The sequence below is a fragment of the Xyrauchen texanus genome, chromosome 10, assembly GCF_025860055.1.
Source record: "Xyrauchen texanus isolate HMW12.3.18 chromosome 10, RBS_HiC_50CHRs, whole genome shotgun sequence".
In the NCBI taxonomy this organism is placed as follows: Eukaryota; Metazoa; Chordata; class Actinopteri; order Cypriniformes; family Catostomidae; genus Xyrauchen; species Xyrauchen texanus.
In genome coordinates this window covers 37087537-37107507 of record NC_068285.1, presented here as the reverse complement: position 1 = coordinate 37107507, position 19971 = coordinate 37087537, and the positions used below count along the sequence as shown (strand labels likewise).

Here is a 19971-nt window from a genome sequence, read left to right as displayed (position 1 = left end):
AGACATTGAAATTGGAAAGCTATAAAATTACTGTCACTCAAGTCTCACCTGGTCCCATGGACAGATGATCCCACCAAAGAACATGAAGAGGTAACCCATAGCAACCAGACAGCCCCAGATAAGTAGGGAGAAGAGACGAAGAAGCTTTTTGAAGACTGACTCGATGCAGACGAGGATGAAGATGGTGAGGAAAATGGCAAGCGTTGTGGGCACAGTGATGATAAAGGCCATGTGTTCCTCCATGTCCTGTCGCAACAGAAGGACAGTACATGGTTCAATCATTGAGGCATTCACTAACTGAAGAGAAAGAGAACAGTCTATTGAGAATTGTACTGTAAAGGAACACATAGCAAACGAAAGACTGATATCTATGATTCAGCACCCTTGCACAAACAAAGGCACAAATAGTATAACAGAAACCCTGAACTTCTCAGACTTAACTGTCAGACTGTTTTGAGTTCTATAATATCCAAGCAATCTCCGCCATCTACTGTAATTTTCCCTCCAACAGGTCAGGGTTTGGCTGGTTAGTTTCGGCAGCTAACCCTTGCCAGTCCTTGTTTCTAAATTACTGAATTTACAATGCTACTACTGAATCCACAGCAAAATAAATATTTTTGTAAAGAAATTTTGCACTCAAAAAGCCCGACCGATGTTGTTTGATTCATGAGCCAATTTCTCTTTTGAAGAGTATTTAAAAAACTGAAATTACTATTTGAATCAGCCTAACATAATCAGTTCAGGTTACTGAATCAATATTTGATTCACAAACCAAACTGAGTTATCATTAATTTCAGAAATGAAGCAAGAGCTGTTTTGTATACTTAGGCTAAGATTTCTTACTAAAACTTAAATCAGTGTTATTAGTGACAGGTTGTTCCTACTTGCAGTTTAATAAAGTTTGCATCCTCACGTTTTTGTAGTAAATTATTTTTTAATTACAATATACTGTATATTGTTGTATTGTTTATTTTTTTTTAAAATTAAAATATGATGTATGTATGTATTTGTTTATAAACTAAATACATAGGCCTAGGCCATGTATAACAAATATGCTGGCACACACATTTTAGAAGGTGTTCTGACCGAAAAGTGGAGGTCAAGTTCACTCTTGAGAGCATTTCATCGTATCCCAATGGTAATGCTTCTTTTTCAAATCTATGATTATTTTTTATTATTGCTGTAGCTTTAATATATTAACTACTAACTAATACAGCATTTAACAACTATATTAACTAAGATTTTAGAAAAGATGAATCACCTACAACAGCATCCTAAAACAATGGCAGTTAATAGCTATATAAAACAATAGCTATTCGGCCATTAGTTAATATTGGGTACTCCATGTGGCCTAAGCGACATAAGCTGAAAAGGAAAGATGTGTCAGAGTTGGAGCAAATATTAACATAGGACAACATACATAGCACTGATGAATTGTGCACCATAAAATCATGAACTTAAGTAATTAGGAAGAAATTAATTAAGGTCAGTTTTGATTTCATGTTGCTCTGAAGGGCAAAAAAAGTCTTATAAAATCTCTTTCTACCTGTAGCTCTCAGAATCATTCAGTTCTTGGCTTACTCTGTGTGTGTGTGTGTGTGTGTGTGTGTGTGTGTGTGTGTGTGTGTGTGTGTGTGTGTGTGTGAGTGTGTGTGTGTAGGGACTGACAGTCACAGCTCAAAAGAAACAGATTCACAGACAGCTACTCCAGACAGAGACAGAAATAGACAGAGCTTCTGCTGGAGCATACAGTCAGAACTTGAATATCTATATTATTTATGCAGATTATATTTAAGATGGCACATGACATATGCCATGGTGGTTTTATTGCGGTTTGAATTGGACAAAGATAACTTCATCCACAGGTCATCTTTAAAGCTATTAAACAAAACAATTACAGGACACAGCCACACAATTCAATTAAGTTAATAATTTTTATTTGAGGTGTGTGTGGCATAGGTTGGCAGATACTGATAACATTTTGGTTGGAAGTTTTGGTTCTGATGGATGTGTGTGTGTGTGTGTGTGTGTGTGTGTGTGTGTGTGTGTGTGTGCATGTGGTGTGTGAATGATGAAAGAGAGAGCTGAGCTGGCAAATTCAGAGTAATGTTATGCCTATACCACAGTATGAGTCACCAGCCATTAGAGCAGTCACCCCAGGGAGTGCTACAGATTCAAGGAAACACTGGCACACAGATTTAATCTCAATGAACTTTTGGGGAACACAACCTCTCTCTTCATCAAACACACAGATAGATAAGTGCTCACACCTTTTTTTACTTTTTCATGCACTGAAATGAGCTCTTAATTTTTTCGGAAGAAAATGTGGTGGTGTTTGCCCATGAAAACGCTGCCATCTGCAGTTGCTACGGTGTTCTAAGTGCTTATAAGGTAGTTACATACTGGCCCAAGTCAAAAGACCCCCTAGGTACTAATGGCTTTTCCACCATTGGTCCAAATGGTTCTGATCACTGTAAGAAACAGTTCCAGTAGCATTTCCACTTAAACATTGTTCAGTATGGTACAATTATAAACTGGAATTCTAAGCACGGTAAGCTAAGCGTACCCAGGACAGGAGAATATAACGATTGCTGGTGTAACGCTTTAGTGACATAGCGACTCACAATTGGTCACTTGCTTAGTCAGTCCATTCTAATCCTGATATCACAGCACCACAGTTGAAAAGAAACCATAACCATACCAGTTGTCCAGAATTGGTTCAAAACGGCATGCTTCAGCAATGGTAACATTCCCACCGATGGTAAAAAAGTGCCTTGGGATACTGTGCAACCTGACCCAAGCCCAATGAGACCCGACTAACCGTCGGGATTTGTATTTTTAAATATAGCATTGGTTCGAAATTAATGAAAAAATAAAGAGGCCAACATAACTTGCTTTGCGCATGCGCTCTCACTCATGGACCTGCGCAAACGAATCCTGATTGAACCGAGTGTGTTTATGCTTAAGACTGTGATGTTGCAAAGAAGTATTCATTTGACTGTTTCACCATTAAGTAAAGTTTCAGCACACGATAAACGGTAACCAATGTGTTTTTACTTTTACTCTGGTGTGCTGAGGGGCATCGTGCCTTGTTAAAACTGTGTATGTTTAATATTACAATACTGTCAATTGCATACTGCCTATTTCGGCAATACCTGCTTGGAGAAGAAATTATAAAGTGAGTGAGAAGTTTCTGGTTCGGTTCGGGTAGGCTTTGGTTTTAAAATCTAAGCTACACAGTCTCGTGTACTGGTCGGGTTCGAGCTCCATTTTAAGGTCTTTGCAGACCTGTAATTCTGGTCAGAGTTCTAGTTTCTGGTATTCTTTCACCTGTTTTTATCATCCAACAGGCTAAAATCGTAAATCTGATTTCTTAGAAAAGTAAAAGCACACCTCTCCTCAAAAGTCACATGATTTGTCCAATGCACAAATATGTCAAAGGGGTTGCTCAAATCCCTAACCCCATGAAATCAAAATGGGAAATTTGTGCCGTTTAGTCCAAATCTGTTAGAAAAAAATCAAAAGCTTTAATTACATGCACACATTTAAAATTGACTGGAAAACAGACCAAATACATTGATGACTCATTATGCACTGCATGTTTTTGTTCAATCAAATGCTGTCCAGAAAGAGAATGTGTTGTATTTAGAACAGTGGCAGTTTTTAACAGTTAACAGCTGTTAAAAATGCATCTCAAGACACCTGTGTTCTGCTCTATCCATTGCACTGCAATTTGTTATTTTTTTGCATGAGAACGTGTTCATTCTGAAAAGCCTCCAAATCTTTTAGAAACACTTTAGCTAATAGTTACATGAATGCTACACGTACTGAAGACAATTTAAAAAATACTTCTCTCAATGTCATCAGAATTGAATGGTTTGGTGTTATTTTTGCAAAAACAAAAATTAATACTTTGAATGTACTCTGAGATAAAATCTTGCAGGCAGAAGCAGAAATTGTTGCTTGACTTACAATCAGAGGAAATCCTCGTTAACAAATTGAAAGTAAAAGTTTAGATTCACTTACTGCATATACTGTACAGTATATCATACTTATTCAGTTTTCCACATTCTATATGTCAGTTTTAGATATAGTACAGTAATACTGTTTTTATATAGCAGAAATGTTTAACTTAAGTTTCTTACAGTAAATGTAATAATAATAGTACACTGAAGCAGGCACTCTATATTGCCATGCAAAGCCACATAGGCACCTTGTACCTTTTTTATGCTGACTAGTTAACACTGACATTGTAATCAAATGGCATTGATTTCATTCTTATTCTTAACTGGTAATATTGTTTGACCAAATAATATATGTGGTACAGAAAATGCAATATAGGATGAGCCTAGAGTTATTTTTGTTGTATACACTGTACATTAAACACATTCATTAAAATTGCATAGACCTATATGAGTCTTGTCCCAATTCAGACATGGTCTCTCTCTTTACTCTGACTCAACCTACTCTGGTCTCGGATCTGGACTTGGACTTAAATGAGCTGGTCTCGACTACAACTCTGTGTGACATAACTACATCTTTTTTTAAAGAAAAAGCCCTTTTATATGTCCTGCCAAACATCTTGTTATAGGAAATACTTCAACATAGGAAAGAAAATGGATCTCATCAAGCCATTTCAATGGGTCTTTAACAATGAGAAATATTAAAAATAACGATGTTTGCCTCAGCAAACACCACTAACAATGTGCCTCCATCTCATTTGCCCTGTTTTAGTATTATAACAAGGCAATTATAACTGCTAAATGTCTACATTAAAGTCCAGATAAGATGCTGATTTATTGCCTACATGATTAACCCTAATACCCTAATTTTTAGACCTAATGCCAGCAGATCTCCTCTGTCCTGTTCTCCCACTGTCATCACTCTTTCATCCCTCACAGGATGAATCGGACTTGTCTCTGGTCTCTTTGTTTACGCTATCAGGGGCCAGAGCCTATGCAGTCAGTTGATTGTGATTTTGAGCCCATTTAAGTCCATATAAGTCCATTTTACAGGAGCCACAAAGGCAGAGAGATGCACACATGGGGATGCTTTGTTATAGCTGTATCCATTCCATGGCCACATCCTGTCCATTTTACTGTGCGATGCAGTTTAATATGAGTTTGGCATGGGTTGTTTATAAGTGCTGATGGCACAAGAATGTAAAACATGCCACTGGCATTCAGCAGAATGCAAACTTACACCATGCCCACATCCTCAAGTATTTTCAACTTTAAAAAACAGAATCACACTTTTCTTTATCTCGGTTTACAATGACAGCCCAAAATTAGAAAAGAAAGATGAACAAGGAAATGCTTCCTTGTGATATATTTTGCAATGTGTGAAATTCCACATCTGTAATTGTGCACCTATAATCTTTCTACTGGTAGTGACAGGTCATGCATTTTTCATGGATGCTTTATTTTTCCATAGTGTTGACACAGAACACAGGTTTAAATGGCCTTTGATCAGCATATTTTACAGTTTGCTCTTGCCCACCCTAAAATTCAAAATGCCCCCCAAAGACCACATCTTAGTTCTGGCCCTGCTTTTATCCAGATTTAAAGGAACTGTTCACCCCATAATTGAAATTCTGTCAATCCAAACCTGTCTAACTGACTTTCTTCCATGGAACAAATGAAGAAACTCAACTTAACTTAGCCAAGCAAAAGCCAAAAATACATTTTTAAAAATGCTGTGGGGGGCGTCATTGAGTGCACATATCACTTTTCTCAAATGAATTCAATAAAGGGACCATGAGTGAATCTTACTGATCGAATAAGCTGTGAAGCTTACATCAGTGTGATGCCTTCATCTCCATTACTCACCTAATGGATCAACCTGTATGTCCGCTCCATCCCACTCCATATGATCAGATTTCTTCAGGAGATACAGAAAAACAAGACAAAACTATAGCAGCAAGCGACTATTGTCAGGGGCCAAGCATATATGGTGGGATGACCAAAACAAATAGATTTGACAGAAAACGTCCTGTGGATGCTGTGGACAGCTATTTTGTCTTAAGTAATAGCGCCCCCTAGCATCAAAAATGTATGAAACTTGTTATGCTACCTCAGAGTGTTCTCTTGTCTATGTGTACATGTGGCAGCGGGGGCGTGGTCAAGAGCCCGTCCGGGAGAGAAAAGCGGTAAGGGCGCTTACACCTGAGCTAGATTATGTCTAACACCTGTCTCTCATTTCAGTGAGCACGGGGAGAGCGGCATAAAAGGCAGCCAGAGGGCCTCCATGGGCGAGAGAGAGTGACATAACAATTACTGTGTTTGTGTGTGGTAAAAGCTGACTGTTTAAAAGTGCTCTGGGCACGTTGTGATTAAGAGAGAGAATAAAGAACCTCACCTCTGAGCCGCTGTGTCAAGTGTCATCCCTCGGAGGAGGTCGTTACACTGGTGCCGAAACCCGGGAAAATTACTTTCCAAGCATGGAGCAAAGTCGCCCCATAGAGTCCTCCCAGCTGGCAGAAGTCCTCCAGTCCCTCGCGATGCTGCATCAAGGCCACCAGCAATACCTGCTTGAGCTCCGGCAGGACCAAGATCGCCGGTTTTTCGAGATCATGCGGGCTCAGGCAGAGGACCGGCTCGCCATCCGGAGCCTCCTCAGCCAGGAGACGGAGCCGGCCACAGCAGCGACCCCGGACACCCGCGCTACGCTTCCCCCGCCCACGTTACAGAAGATGGGGGCAGCAGATGATCCTGAGGCCTTCCTCGACTTGTTTGAGCGGACGGCGGAAATCTGGGGCTGGCCGCCCGAACAGTGGGCAGCCCGCCTAATTCCTCTCCTGTCCGGGGAAGCTCAACTCGCGGCACAACAACTGCCGGCGACAAATCTCCTGGTTTACTCTGACCTGAAGAGGGCCATTCTGCAACAGATCGGTCGGAGCCCGGAAGAGAATCGCCAGCTCTTCCGGGGCATGAAGTTAGAGAAGTCCGACCGCCCGTTCGCGTTTGCTCAACGGCTCCGGGACGCCTGTCGGTGGTGGCTGCTCGCGGGGGACCGCGACGTCGAGGGAGTCATCAATCAGGTGGTGCTGGAACAATTCGCGCAACGGCTGCCCAGGAGAACGGCGGAGTGGGTCCAGTGCCACCGCCCGGCGTCGCTGGAGGAAGCTGTTCAGCTGGCGGAGGACCATTTGGCGGCGATCCGGAGGGCAGACGAGCCTTCTTCTTCTCTCTCTCTCTCCCCTTCCCTTGTGTCTGCCCCTGCCCTCGCCCCCTCCCCTTTGTTCTCTCCTTCTGTTCTCTCCCCAGGGCCCGTTCCTGCCCTGCGCAGGCGTGGAGGGTTCCAGAGACCAGCTTCCCGGCCTTGGGAGAATGTACCCTCCCATTCCCCGTCTTTCAGCCGCTCTCCCCCTGAGGTGGGGCACCCGCCAGCACAAGTGTGGCCGCAACGCCTGGGCCGGCCTGTTGGAGGTGCGGGGACATCCCGCATGCTGCCCCCTATCGGGCTGGAGCATACCGGATTCCGGTAAGGATCAGGGGGGGGGGTATTTACCAAGCTTTGCTGGATACCGGCTGCAATCAGACCACCATCCACCAACGCTTGGTTCAACCCGGGGCTTTGGGTTTAGCTAAACTGGTGAGGGTGAGGTGTGTGCATGGGGATGTTCACAAGTATCCCATGGTGACTTTGGCGATTAAATTCAGGGAAAAAACCATAGTGTGGAGGCAGCGGTTAGTTCCCGCCTCACCCATCCGCTAATCTTGGGTACCGATTGGCCGAATTTTAAAGATGTTTTAGAGGGTATTTGTGCGGATGGGTCCTGCATAAAGAGGTGTCGCGGTGTGCGATGCTTTGGCAGGGAGGCGGAGCCGGGGCCGTCCTCGGCTGCTCGAATGACGAGGGAAGGGGCGAGGTGGCGCCCCTCCTCTCAGGGAATTCCCTGAGGGGACTTCCCTCTAGAGCAGTCGCGGGATCGAAACCCTTAAACATGCTCTTGACCAAGTGAGAGTAATTGATGGTCAACAGCTCCGGCCGGGCATCGCCATTGCATACCCATATTTTGCCATGATTAGAGATCGGTTATATAGAGTGACGCAGGACGCTCAAACAAAGGAGGAAGTAACACAATTATTGATTCCACGGAGCCGCCGGGAAATGGTTTTCCAGGCGGCTCACTATAATCCTATGGCCAGTCACCTAGGGGAACGGAAAACACTTCTCCGTCTAATAGCCCGTTTCTATTGGCCGGGCATTGGTGGTGACGTCTGCAGGTGGTGTGCGGCGTGCCGTGAATGTCAGTTGGTAAACCCACCGGCCACCCCAAAAGCGCCATTGCGCCCTCTACCATTAATCGAGGTCCCCTTCGAAAGAATTGGGATGGACCTCGTCGGGCCATTAGAACGGTCAGCACGCGGACATCAGCCGTGTTAGTCCTAGTGGATTACGCGACGCGATATCCGGAAGCAGTGCCTCTGAGCAACATCTCCGCGCGTAGTGTTGCAGGGGCACTCTTCAAGATAATCTCCGGGTGGGGATTCGAAAGAAATCCTCACCCGATCAAGGCACGACTTTCATGTCACGAACACTTTGCGAACTTTACGAGCTCTTGGGCATTAAATCGATTAGCACCAGCGTTTACCATCCGCAGACTGATGGCCTAGTGGAACGATTTAATAAAACGCTCAAGAACATGATTCAGTAAATTGCAGTACCCGATGACGCTAGAAATTGGGATAAGTGGCTAGACCCCTGTTGTTTGCAGTACGAGAGGTCCCACAAGCCTCCACAGGGTTCTCCCGTTTTAGCTGCTGTACGGGCGACGCCCCGCGGTGTCCTTGATGTCATCCATGGCGTGGGAGGAGGGACCTTCTAATAGCAAAAATGAAATTCAGTTCGTTCTCGATCTTAGAGCAAAACTCCACACACTGGGGCGACTAACACAGGATAATTTGCTCCAAGCTCAAGAACGCCAACGCCGGCTGTATGACAGGGGTGCTAGGCTACGGGAATTTGCACCGGGAGAAAAGGTACTCGTGTTACTCCCAACATCGAGCTCTAAATTACTCACCAAGTGGCAAGGACCCTTTGAGGTCACACGACGAGTAGGGGATCTCGATTATGAAGTTAAATGTACCGATAGAGGGGGCGCACGTCAAATTTATCACCTCAACCTCCTGAAATTATGGAGGGAGGAGGCGGCCTCTGTGACGTTGGCCTCGGTGGTTCCGGAGAGGGCGGAGTTCGGACCGGAGGTAAACAAAAACTACAATCTTAACACTCCGGTTACTTGTGGAGACCAACTCTCACCGCGTCAACTCACAGAGGTCTCCGAATTACAAAAGGAATTTGCGGATGTGTTTTCCCCTCTACCGGGCTGTACAGACATCATACAGCACCACATCAAGACCGAGCCGGGCGCGGTGGTGCGTTGCCGGCCCTATCGCTTACCCGAACATAAAAAGAAAATAGTACGGGAGGAATTAGATGCAATGCTTGATATGGGCGTAATAGAGGAATCGCACAGTGATTGGTCCAGCCCGGTTGTTCTTGTTCCCAAGAGTGATGGGTCTGTTCGATTCTGTGTGGATTACAGAAAAGTTAAAGCGGTGTCTAAATTTGACGCGTACCCAATGCCCCGTGTTGATGAACTGCTCAATCGGTTAGGTACTGCTCGATTTTATTCGACCTTGGATTTAACAAAGGGTTATTGGCAGATCCCCTTGACACCAATGTCCCGTGAGAAAACAGCCTTCACTACGCCGTTTGGATTACACCAATTTGTGACGCTTCCTTTCGGTTTGTTTGGAGCACCAGCCACGTTTCAACGACTCATGGATCGGATCCTCAGACCGCACGCCGCATACGCCGCTGCCTATTTGGATGATATTATCATTTATAGCAATGATTGGCAGCGGCACATGCAACATCTGAGGGCCGTCCTGAGATCGCTGCGGCGGGCGGGGCTCACGGCAAACCCTAAGAAGTGCGCGATTGGGCGTGTGGAGGTACGGTATCTGGGGTTCCACTCATGGCCATGGCCAGGTGCGTCCCTAAATTGACAAAACCGCGGCGATTGCGACTTGCCCTAGACCCAAGACCAAAAAGGGGGTGAGGCAGTTCCTGGGGCTGGCTGGCTATTATAGGAGATTTGTGCCTAATTATTCGGACGTCACCAGCCTGCTGACTAACCTCACTAAAAAGGGGGCTCCAGATCCGGTCCAATGGTCGGAGCAGTGCCAACAGGCGTTTATGCAGATTAAAGCCGCACTTTGTGGGGGGCCGCTTCTTCATGCACCTGACTTCTCTCTCCCTTTTATTTTGCAGACGGACGCTTAAGACAGAGGGCTGGGGGCCATACTCTCGCAGGTGGTGGAGGGGGAGGAGCGCCCGGTGCTGTACATTAGCCGTAAGCTCTCCTTAAGGGAGACTAAGTACAGCACCGTGGAAAAGGAGTGTTTGGCCATCAAGTGGGCGGTCCTCACCCTCCGTTACTACCTGCTGGGGCGGGCCTTCACCCTCTGCTCCGATCACGCCCCACTGCAGTGGCTCCATCACATGAAAGATACTAACGCCCGGATCACCCGTTGGTATCTGGCCCTCCAGCCCTTTAAATTCAAGGTGGTCCACAGACCGGGGGTGCAGATGGCTGTCGCTGACTTCCTCTCCAGAAATGGGGGAGTGGTAGACAGGCGGATGGTGCCCGGCCTAAGTCGGGCGGTGGGGGTATGTGGCAGCGAGGCGTGGTCAAGCGCCCGTCCGAGAGAAAAGCGGTAAGGGCGCTTACACCTGAGCTAGATTATGTCTAACACCTGTCTCTAATTTCAGTGAGCACGGGGAGAGCGGCATAAAAGGCAGCCAGAGGGCCTCCATGGGTGAGAGAGAGTGACATAACAATTACTGTGTTTGTGTGTGGTAAAAGCTGACTGTTTAAAAGTGCTCTGGGCACGTTGTGATTAAGAGAGAGAATAAAGAACCTCACCTCTGAGCCGCTGTGTCAAGTGTCATCCCTCGGAGGAGGTCGTTACAGTACAAATTTTGTTAAGTTTGAAAATTGCACACAAGATACAGGCTAATTAGTCATTATAGGCCACACAAAAAACATATTTGCTTATATCTCTGGAACGATTCAACACAGCTAAATCCTTTTTATAACTTTATGTCAGGTGGGTATGTAGATGATATATACCATGTTTTGTGAGAATCGGGTAAACGGCCTAGGACGAGATAAAAAAAAGTACGTTTTTCGAATAAATCGAAATTGTAAAAAAAATTCTTGCAGGAATGGAAATTCAAGTGACCATATCATTGTGGGGCACTGGTGAATTCAGAGAAGCTACACATTTGTTTTGTAGCTTATATGGTTCCGGAGTTTTTAACAAAAAGGTGAATTAGCTATTATACTGATTGTCACAAATAACCCTCTACAATTCCCAATACGAGTTATAAGGTGCTGAAATTTGATTGGCCGTTGGCAGCAATTTTTGTCGAATCGATTTTTGAAGAATATGTTAGCATTTGAACCAAAGAATAGGCATATTTAATTTTTACTTTGTCGCTCAAATGGCTGAAAAGTAATGATCTTTTGTTTTTTGTTGTAGCAGCTCCTAGGGGCGGAATTGTACGAAACTTTGCTGACATCTTCTAAACGTCCTGTTGACTGTGTGCACCAAGTTTGGTTACATTTGGAGTTTGCGATGAGAAGATATTCATCGATTACTCAAATCAAATTAAATGAAAGGAATTGTATCGTTAATATCTTCGGAACAATTTCACATATCAAAATTCTTTTGATACATTTTTGTCTGGGGTAGTACGTTTTTTATGAAAATAAAAATGCCGGAAAAAAATCCCTCTCTGGTTTTGTATTGAACATGAAGTTCTCTTACCACAAGTCTTTCTATAAAACTAATCAGAGAAGTTAAGTTACACACTGTTATCTCACATTTGCACTCAGTATGAACAAAAGTGTCCAGTTGTTGGCACTGCCAATGGAGACACAACCTATGTGTGACAAGGAAGAGGGCGGGGCCGGGCCGTGACTATGCATGCCCGGCCCCCAATCGGGCTAATCCGCTGAGGAGTGGGATAAGTGCAACGAGATGCGGCAGTTCGGGAGAGAGAGAGCTACAGGCTGCCTTGTATGCGTTTGTGTGTCTTTGTGTTTAAGTTTATTAAAAACATTACTTTGATGTTTCATCCGATTCCTGCCTCCTCATTTCCATTGAATCCTGTTACATTAGTGCCGAAGCCCAGGAAGGAGGAGGGATATGCCATCGTAGAGTCCTCGCCACTACCATCCAACCCAAAGGAGCAGCCGTGGTCATCCACCGGGGAACGGAGGAGCTCACTGCCAGCCACCTGGAGTGGTGGGGCTGCTGCCGGGGTGGAGGAGTTCCCTAACGGCCGCCAAAACGCAGAGGGTCGGAAGAACGTCCGGCATTCGTGAGGGGAGGAGAGGCTTGCTACCGACCATCTGGAGCGGAAGAGCCCCTGCCAGGGTCGGAGGAGTTCCCAACAGGCCGCCGAAACGTAGAGGGGCATTCCGTCAGCCAGGGGTCAGAGGACTGGCTCTGGTCCACCCGGGGAGGAGTGGCTGTTGTCCGCCAGAGGGTGGAGGAGTGACCGAGGACAGCATATCTGGGAACTGGCGAGTACATTTTTCCTTTCTCTCCTCTCTCTCTATCTCTCTCTCACTGTTGCTCTGTATTGGCCTTTCCCTCTCCTCTTTTAGTTGTTTTGTTTTCCCCTTTTTTTGTTTGTTTGTTGTATGTACGTCATGCCAGGGGTTCCCTGGCCTGAGGCAAAGGAGGGAGGAGTGTGACAAGGAGGAGGGCGGCGAGATGCAGAAGTTCCAGAGAGAGAGAGCTACAGGCTTCCCTGTACACGTTTACGTTTGTGTGTCTTTGTGTTTAAGTTTATTAAAAACATTACTTTGATGCTTCATCCGGTTCCTGCCTCCTCCTTTCCATTGAACCCTGATACACCATGTTTTTCGTTTGTGTGTTAAGATCCAAGAATTTTGGTTGAAGGTTTAGAGTTTTATGTGTGACGTATTGGGCATTAAAATTTCATTTTGCCCCACACTCTGTATTTTAGACGATGGAGCGGTCATCAATATAGGGGATAAACACATAAAAGATTGGGTCCTAACCAGTGTGATGATCGGTAGACAAATTGTTCTAAGGGAATCCCAGACACTTTTAGGACAGAAAAAAAAATAAATAAAATAAAATCAGGACAAATACAATACGTTTCCAGCAGCTTCGCTGCTTGGCCCTCTAAATACTGAGTAGAGAAACGTTTTGTAGTGTACGCAAATGACCCTGGAGCTCTTAAATTTTAACTGGGCTTGAGGTTTTTCTTTATGGGTCAACTTTGGGCTGAAAGGAAAATAGATTGTTGATGAGGAATGTGTGCATGTGCTTGTTTGTGTTTGTGGTTGCATTTGAGCAGTAAGGATGTTGGTTTGTGGCTCTTGGCCAAATAGCCTGTTCCAAGATTCAGCTCTCCTCTCCTCAAGATTCAGTGTAATTTGAACAGGGTAGAAATGGGGGGAGTGCAGTCATTAAAAAATCTAATCTTAAAGCTCATAAAAGGCTCATCAACAGGCTGGGAGGAAAGCTTTGTGTGTTAGCAGTACAGATTCTTAATTACAAAGTACTTATTTATTATGGCAAGCATCACTACTGCCATTTCACATACGTACAGTAAAATTGAGGCACCGTTGGGGGTTCCATATACCACACTGGCAGAACCCTCTGAAGCCAGACTGCTCTTTATCTGAAATCGGTCTGTGCCTATGGAAATGCAAAACAGTGCCCCCAGTGGTCAAATTGGTAAGTGTTATGGGGCTTATTGGCATGCCTGAGCTCCATTTTCTGGGTGAAATATCCATGGAGGGGCGCCAAAAGCGGGTAGTCAAGCAAGTTGTTTTCAGCTGTACAGAATGCAATACAGTGAAGAAGAATGAATATTTTATAAACTGAACCCCCCACCAAAGCCCTGATTATGCAAAAGTGATGACCTCCTGGTTTCAGAGCCTTTCTCTTATAATGGGATTACTGAAAAAAAAGAAAGAAAGGTCCTTAGAGTTCAAGCAGGAAAGTGGCTTTCAGATGACTCGTGCTCCACTATGCCCTCTATATGACAAGCTTTCAAAGCAGGAGGTGTGCAAAGTAACATTGAAAATTTGTATTTAGAGAAAAGTGGATGTTCTTGGAGACTTTAAATTAATTAAAAGAACTGAGGGATCTGGATACTAGGAAACATAAGGTTAACATTTAGGAATTAACAGAAATTCTGAAATATTAAATTTGTTGAATGTAGACTGTACTCTAAAAGACATCATTAGTGAGCTAGAAATGTTAGTGTTAAGATGGCATTGTTATTGACCCTTCACTAAGCTCTGCCCCCCTTAGCTACGGTTGCTTGCTCTGAGAAGCTCTGCAGAACTCCCCAGAATGGGAGATTGCCATGAATGAAGCGTTTTTTTTAAATCAATACATAAATGATTAACGTTCAGTTATTAGCTTTAATTTACCTTTGAGTAAATGTAGGTGTCGTTGCAGATGTTATATGTTCATTTGGGAATGAGAGCTGACACAGTTTAATCCAAAACATGCTCTTCTCCGGATTGATTTAAAGATTAAAAAAATTAAAAGAAAGAAAAACACTGCGTGTATCCTCTCAGCATAACTTGTGTTACTATTGCAAATGACCCGGCAACAACGTGTTTTAAATATTTATTTTTTATTTTGAAAAAGATCCAACTTAAATGTACTCAAACACACATTACTTCCATAGACTGTCATTGGCAAATAGCAAATGTGTGTCAGAGTAATGGCGGCAGGGCAACTGTTGCTAAAACAGGATTGGTCAGAAGCATTTTTAAGGCAGGGCTTTGCAACGGGTCAATTGCAAAGACAGACTTTGTGTATTTGCAAACTGTCTGGAAATTATTTTGCATTTTGACACTTCAAAAGGCAATGGGATCAAAAATTAAATAGTTTGTACTTTGAGCTCTGCCTTACAACACAGTGCAATATGGCGCCGCGGGTAACGCTGGTGCTTCATTCAGTAGACAATGTATTCGGCAATCTTGACGTGAGTCATGTGGAAGCCTATTAAGATTCTCAGAGAACTGAAAGAGTGGCTGGATGATCTTCAGAAGGTTTTCCTAGTGTGGCAACATGGGAACCCCAAATGGTACCTTGAGTGTCTTTTCATTTTTACAGTGGCAAGATTTTTTAAAACCCCTAAATCCTACATTTTTTATTTTGCTTTGTGCTACAGACATGATGATACATCACATAATGCGGCTTGTAGAGGAGAGGTGTCCTATTACTCTTCTAAGCAATCAGACTTTTCAGGCAAAAAAAAAGCCTATTCAGAACATTGGCATTGGAGCACCCTAGTATCGTGCACAGGTATGCACCACTGATTGCCTTCTGAAAATGTAAAAATCTAGTTTGTAGGTTAAAGCATTACCATGCACCCACTGCTCAGAGTCAGGGAGAATCTAGAATATATTTAGCAGGCTCTAATGTAAATTTAAGTTGTGCTAAGTGAAATGTACCAACATCCTGAGTTGTTGAAATTGTGTGCAATGGCCATGTCTTCCTATTAACACTTCAGTGCACAATGTTTTCCTGTACATTTAAAAACAAAACAACTTTAATTAACTAACGCACCATTGCTTGCACCTGATTAATGTGGCTTTCAAAATGATGTGAACTTTCGTTCTTGTTTTTAACCGAGTTATCGCACGATTCCACCAGCACTCCATCAATCTTTAATCTCTAAGGACAATGCAGCAACAATCATTAGAAAGATTTGCAGTGAAAAAACAAGATAAGCATTCAAAGAAGAGAAGGCAGGACTTCTGTCCAGGTCAAAGAGGGCTGGAGTAAACCGACAGAGATGACGACGATAACGACGCTAAAGCAAAGTTTGTCTTCTGTGACATTTTTAGCTCCTTTAACTGGTCTGTGTAAAACTGCTGTTTCCAAGATAAGAGCCTCAGCACACACACACACACGCGCGCGCGCGCACACACACACACACACACACACACACACACGATACACACACACGATATCCAAATAGGCAGGTTTGTCCAATTTAGCTCACTTTTGTGGACAACTTTGTTCCCATTCTAAAGCTATACACACACTCTATTGTTTTTAACAGTCTGGTCTCATAGGATCATGTTACTATAACTACATTTTTGCATTCTTGCTGTACTGTATGTATTGCAGCAGTTTGCAGGTTAAGTAAACACTAGAGGCACAACAGCAACAATTACTTTTATTTCCTTTCACAAAAATCACAATTAAAAGGGCACATTATCAGTTCATAAACATACTTTTCACTCCGTTCCTCACATTATGCTATCTTATGGCATCAAAGCAATTTTACTGTAGTTCATGACTTGTAAGGTTTACGTTTGCATTGCATTACCAGCTACATATATAAATGAATCAAATTGCACCATATCTGAACTGAGTGTTGCGCTTGCTATGGAAAAAACGGGATACGAGTTCTGGTTGCTTCAGCAATTGTGTTTTCATTTCACGCTTGCTTTTTATGACAATCTTGGTTAGGTTATCTGTTTGGGAGAAAATGCAACTTGCTTTTTTGTGTGGACATTCCACCTTGGCATGATATGTGTAAGAACCGACATAATATCATTTTGATAAAATGTCCCCACATGTTTTTTTCATGAGATCAGGCTAGTTTTTAATAAAGCTAATTATAACTAAATACTAATCCTAAAACTAACAGTAAAATAAAATGCTTTGCATTTTTAGGATGTACACACACACACACACACCCACACCAACAAAACCTCACAATCACACACACCCACACACACTCACTTACTCACACAGAGTTCGTGTAAATTAGGACTTCTCTACTTTATTCACTGCTACCTTACTTATCTTGTACATTCATACACTCATAGTCCAAGTACACTGACAGCAATAATCTACAAGCCCCTTACACATAACCAAAGACAACTGAGAATCTGGTGAGGAAGAGAGAGCAATAAAGGGTGAAACAACAGATGCAAATGCGAGAGGTTGCAGAAGTGTTGCTCTCAAAAACAGCTCTCTCTTACAGGGAGATTCACACAATCTGCCACAGAGAGAAAAGGAGACACAGAGACAGACTGCGCTCCATACATGAGTAAAATACACTCTCATAGACCAAAACCTTTTCCTGCATCCATACCACAAACTGTGGAAAGAGAGAGAGAGAGAGAGAGAGAGAGAGAGAGAGAGGGGAAAATTAACAGTCTCTCAAAATAGGAATAAAACAAAAACACCTTAAAGGAATAATTCACCCAAAAATGAAAATTCTGTCATCATTTACTCACCATTGTGTCTTTTGGAACATGTATGACTGCATTTCTTATGTGGAATACAAAAGGAGTTATTTCTAGCAGAATGTCCAAGCTGCTCTTTTCCATACAATGAAAGTTAATTAGTGACTACAGTGGTTAGGCAAGATTTTCAATTTAACAAATAAAGTTCAACAAATTCAATTACATTTCATCTGTTCCTTTTATTGCTTCAGATGACTTGAAATATAGTGCACAAGTCAGATGAACTACATTTATGATGCTTTTTTGTCCTTTTTGGAGCATAACAGCACAAGTCCCATTCCCTGTAATTGTATATGGTGTTTAATGTAAAATTGAATGTCATTCAGGTTTGGAACAACATAAGGGCTAGTAAATGATGACATAACTTTCATTTTTAGTGATCTATTCATTGAAGAAAGCAAGATGAAATGCAAGAAGAAGAAAAAACAAGCATTGTGATCCAATGCATGGAAAAAAGGCATACAAGAGTACTGTACAAAAAGAGAGGTGGGTAAAAAAAAACAAAAACAAAAACAGACTCTCACCAGTCCAGAGGCAAAAAACACCGCGAGTAGAGCCACACATGCTCCCATGACAATGAGCAACAGGAACACGATGAGAGGATGCTGTTGGCTCATACGGTAGTAGGACTCATACACCCAATCTGGAGACTTTAGCCCCCTGGATGATGCCACCATGTCTTCTTGACCCTCCAGCAGGTAAGCTCTCTGCGTCCGGAACATGGGGTCCAACTGGACGCCGGTGCTTCCCCCCGAGCCTTCGTCTTCCTCTTCTTCCTCCTGCTGCCGTTCCGGCTCGTCCTCTTCCGTAAGAGTGCTCAGCTGCGGCGGGTGGGATAGACGTGTCCCGTGCCAGGGCAGGAGAGAGAGCGCTGCTGCACGCAGCATTCTCCAGCCAACATGATGAACTGAGCAGCGGAGAGAGACTGAAGCTCACACAAGAGCGCGTGTGAGAGGAGGAGAGAGAGAGGTAGAGTGCGGGTGTTTGTCTGACAGCGAGGGAGAGCACGAGCTCTCTAAAGTAACTTCATGGTGTGTGTCAGAGAGAGAGGAAGAGAAAGTCTTCCAAACAATGAGGATGGAAAGGAGCGAAGAGGAAAAGGGAGGAGAGAGGAAAGGGAGTGGTGGGGTTGACGGGGAGTTGCAGTCATAGTGGTATGTGCTCTGCAGCCGCGGCAGGTTAAAAGATATGAGTTAATTACCCAGAAGTAATGTTTATTGTTCAGACGTTGCCATTTCATAGCTCAGGAGACTTCATGGAGTTCTCCGTTAGGCCTATGTGTAATTAAAGTACCAACTTCATCTTCAACAGATGATTGTTGATATACGGAAAGAGTATAGACCTATAACACTCATGTGGATAGCTTTGCTCAGATAACTTGATAAGACATTTTTGTTTGCATATTATTACTTTGGTCTCTTGGCACATCTGAAGACAGTTTTTGATATTGTCGTGAAATCTTCTCAAACTCTAGAGATGTGAGATTTCTGGGGTCTTTTTCTCAGGATAAATATCTATGAAACAAATAATTGCTGTCTAGAAGAAACAATTGAGATACACTGTTCAGTTAGTTACTCTAAAAGATAACCCACTACAAATGTTGAATTACTTCTATAATATTACAATCAGATTAAGTGATTATGTGATTACTTAATGAAAAATATTATCACATTACCAGTTACTTTTAAAGGGATAGTTCACCCAAAAATGAAAATTCTCCCATCATTTACTCACCCTAATGCCATCCCAGATGTGTACTGTACATCTTTCTTTCTTTAGCAGAACACAAAGATGTTTAGAAAAATATCTCAGCTCTGTTGTTCCATACAATGCAAGTGAATGGTGATTAGACATTTGTATTTCCTGTCACGTATTCCCTGTTAGTTTTGTAGTCCTTTGTAGTTTTATTTCTTGATTGGTTTTCCCCTGATTGTATACCCAGGTGTTCCTCATTCCCATGTTTCCCCTGGTTTCTTTGTCAGTCTACGCGTGTGTTTGTATGCTCTGGGCTTTGTTCCCTGTGTTTGTTCCCTGTGTTTTGTTTCTTTATATTCTGGAGTACTATGTTTATCTTTTGTTTCATTAAAGCTGCGTATAGATCCTCATTTCTCTCTTGCCTCATTACAGTTCCAAAAAGCACGTAAAGGAAACATGACTCCTCTGGATAAATCCATTTCTTCTGAAGCAATAAAATAGGTGTGGTTGAGAAACCGAACAATATTTAAGTAATTTTTTACTCTAAATCTGCACTTTCACTAAAGATTTAGAGTAAAAAAAGACTTACATTTTTATCTGATTCTCATCTACAACTATTATATTGCTTCTGAAGATATAGATTTAACCACTGGAGTCTTATAGATTACTTTTATGCTGCCTTTATGTGATTTTTGGAGCTACAAAGTTCTGGTCACCATTCACTTCCATTGTATGGACCTACAGAGTTGAGATATCTTTCTAAAAAATCTTTGTGTTCTGCTGAAGAAAGAAAGTCATAAACATCTGGCATGGCATGAGGGTGTGTAAATTATTTTTTTTGTGTGAACTATCACTTTAAGTACTTTCTAAAACAAAGTTTTTTTTTTTAATAATGTCTATAATTCCTGCTTGTTCATAGTCATGCACAATTG

The 19971-nt window shown here is 43.0% G+C and overlaps 1 protein-coding gene across 3 annotated transcripts in view; it reads right to left on the bottom strand.

The window, feature by feature from the left end:
• The window catches only part of LOC127651060 (adenylate cyclase type 2-like), an 82875-nt gene extending 64477 nt beyond the window's left edge, over positions 1-18398 (bottom strand). The window contains exons 1-2 of one of the 3 annotated variants that reach the window (XM_052136764.1): positions 17869-18398; positions 49-246 (exon numbers count right to left, since the gene is read on the bottom strand). In XM_052136764.1, the coding sequence (XP_051992724.1) occupies positions 49-246; positions 17869-18231 (561 nt within the window). In that variant the 5' untranslated portion in view covers positions 18232-18398. Of the gene's footprint in view, positions 1-48; positions 247-6357; positions 6770-14497; positions 14555-17868 lie in introns of those variants that run through there. The other 2 variants (XM_052136766.1, XM_052136765.1) reach the window with 2 other exon arrangements.
• Positions 18399-19971: the final 1573 nt, after the last annotated feature.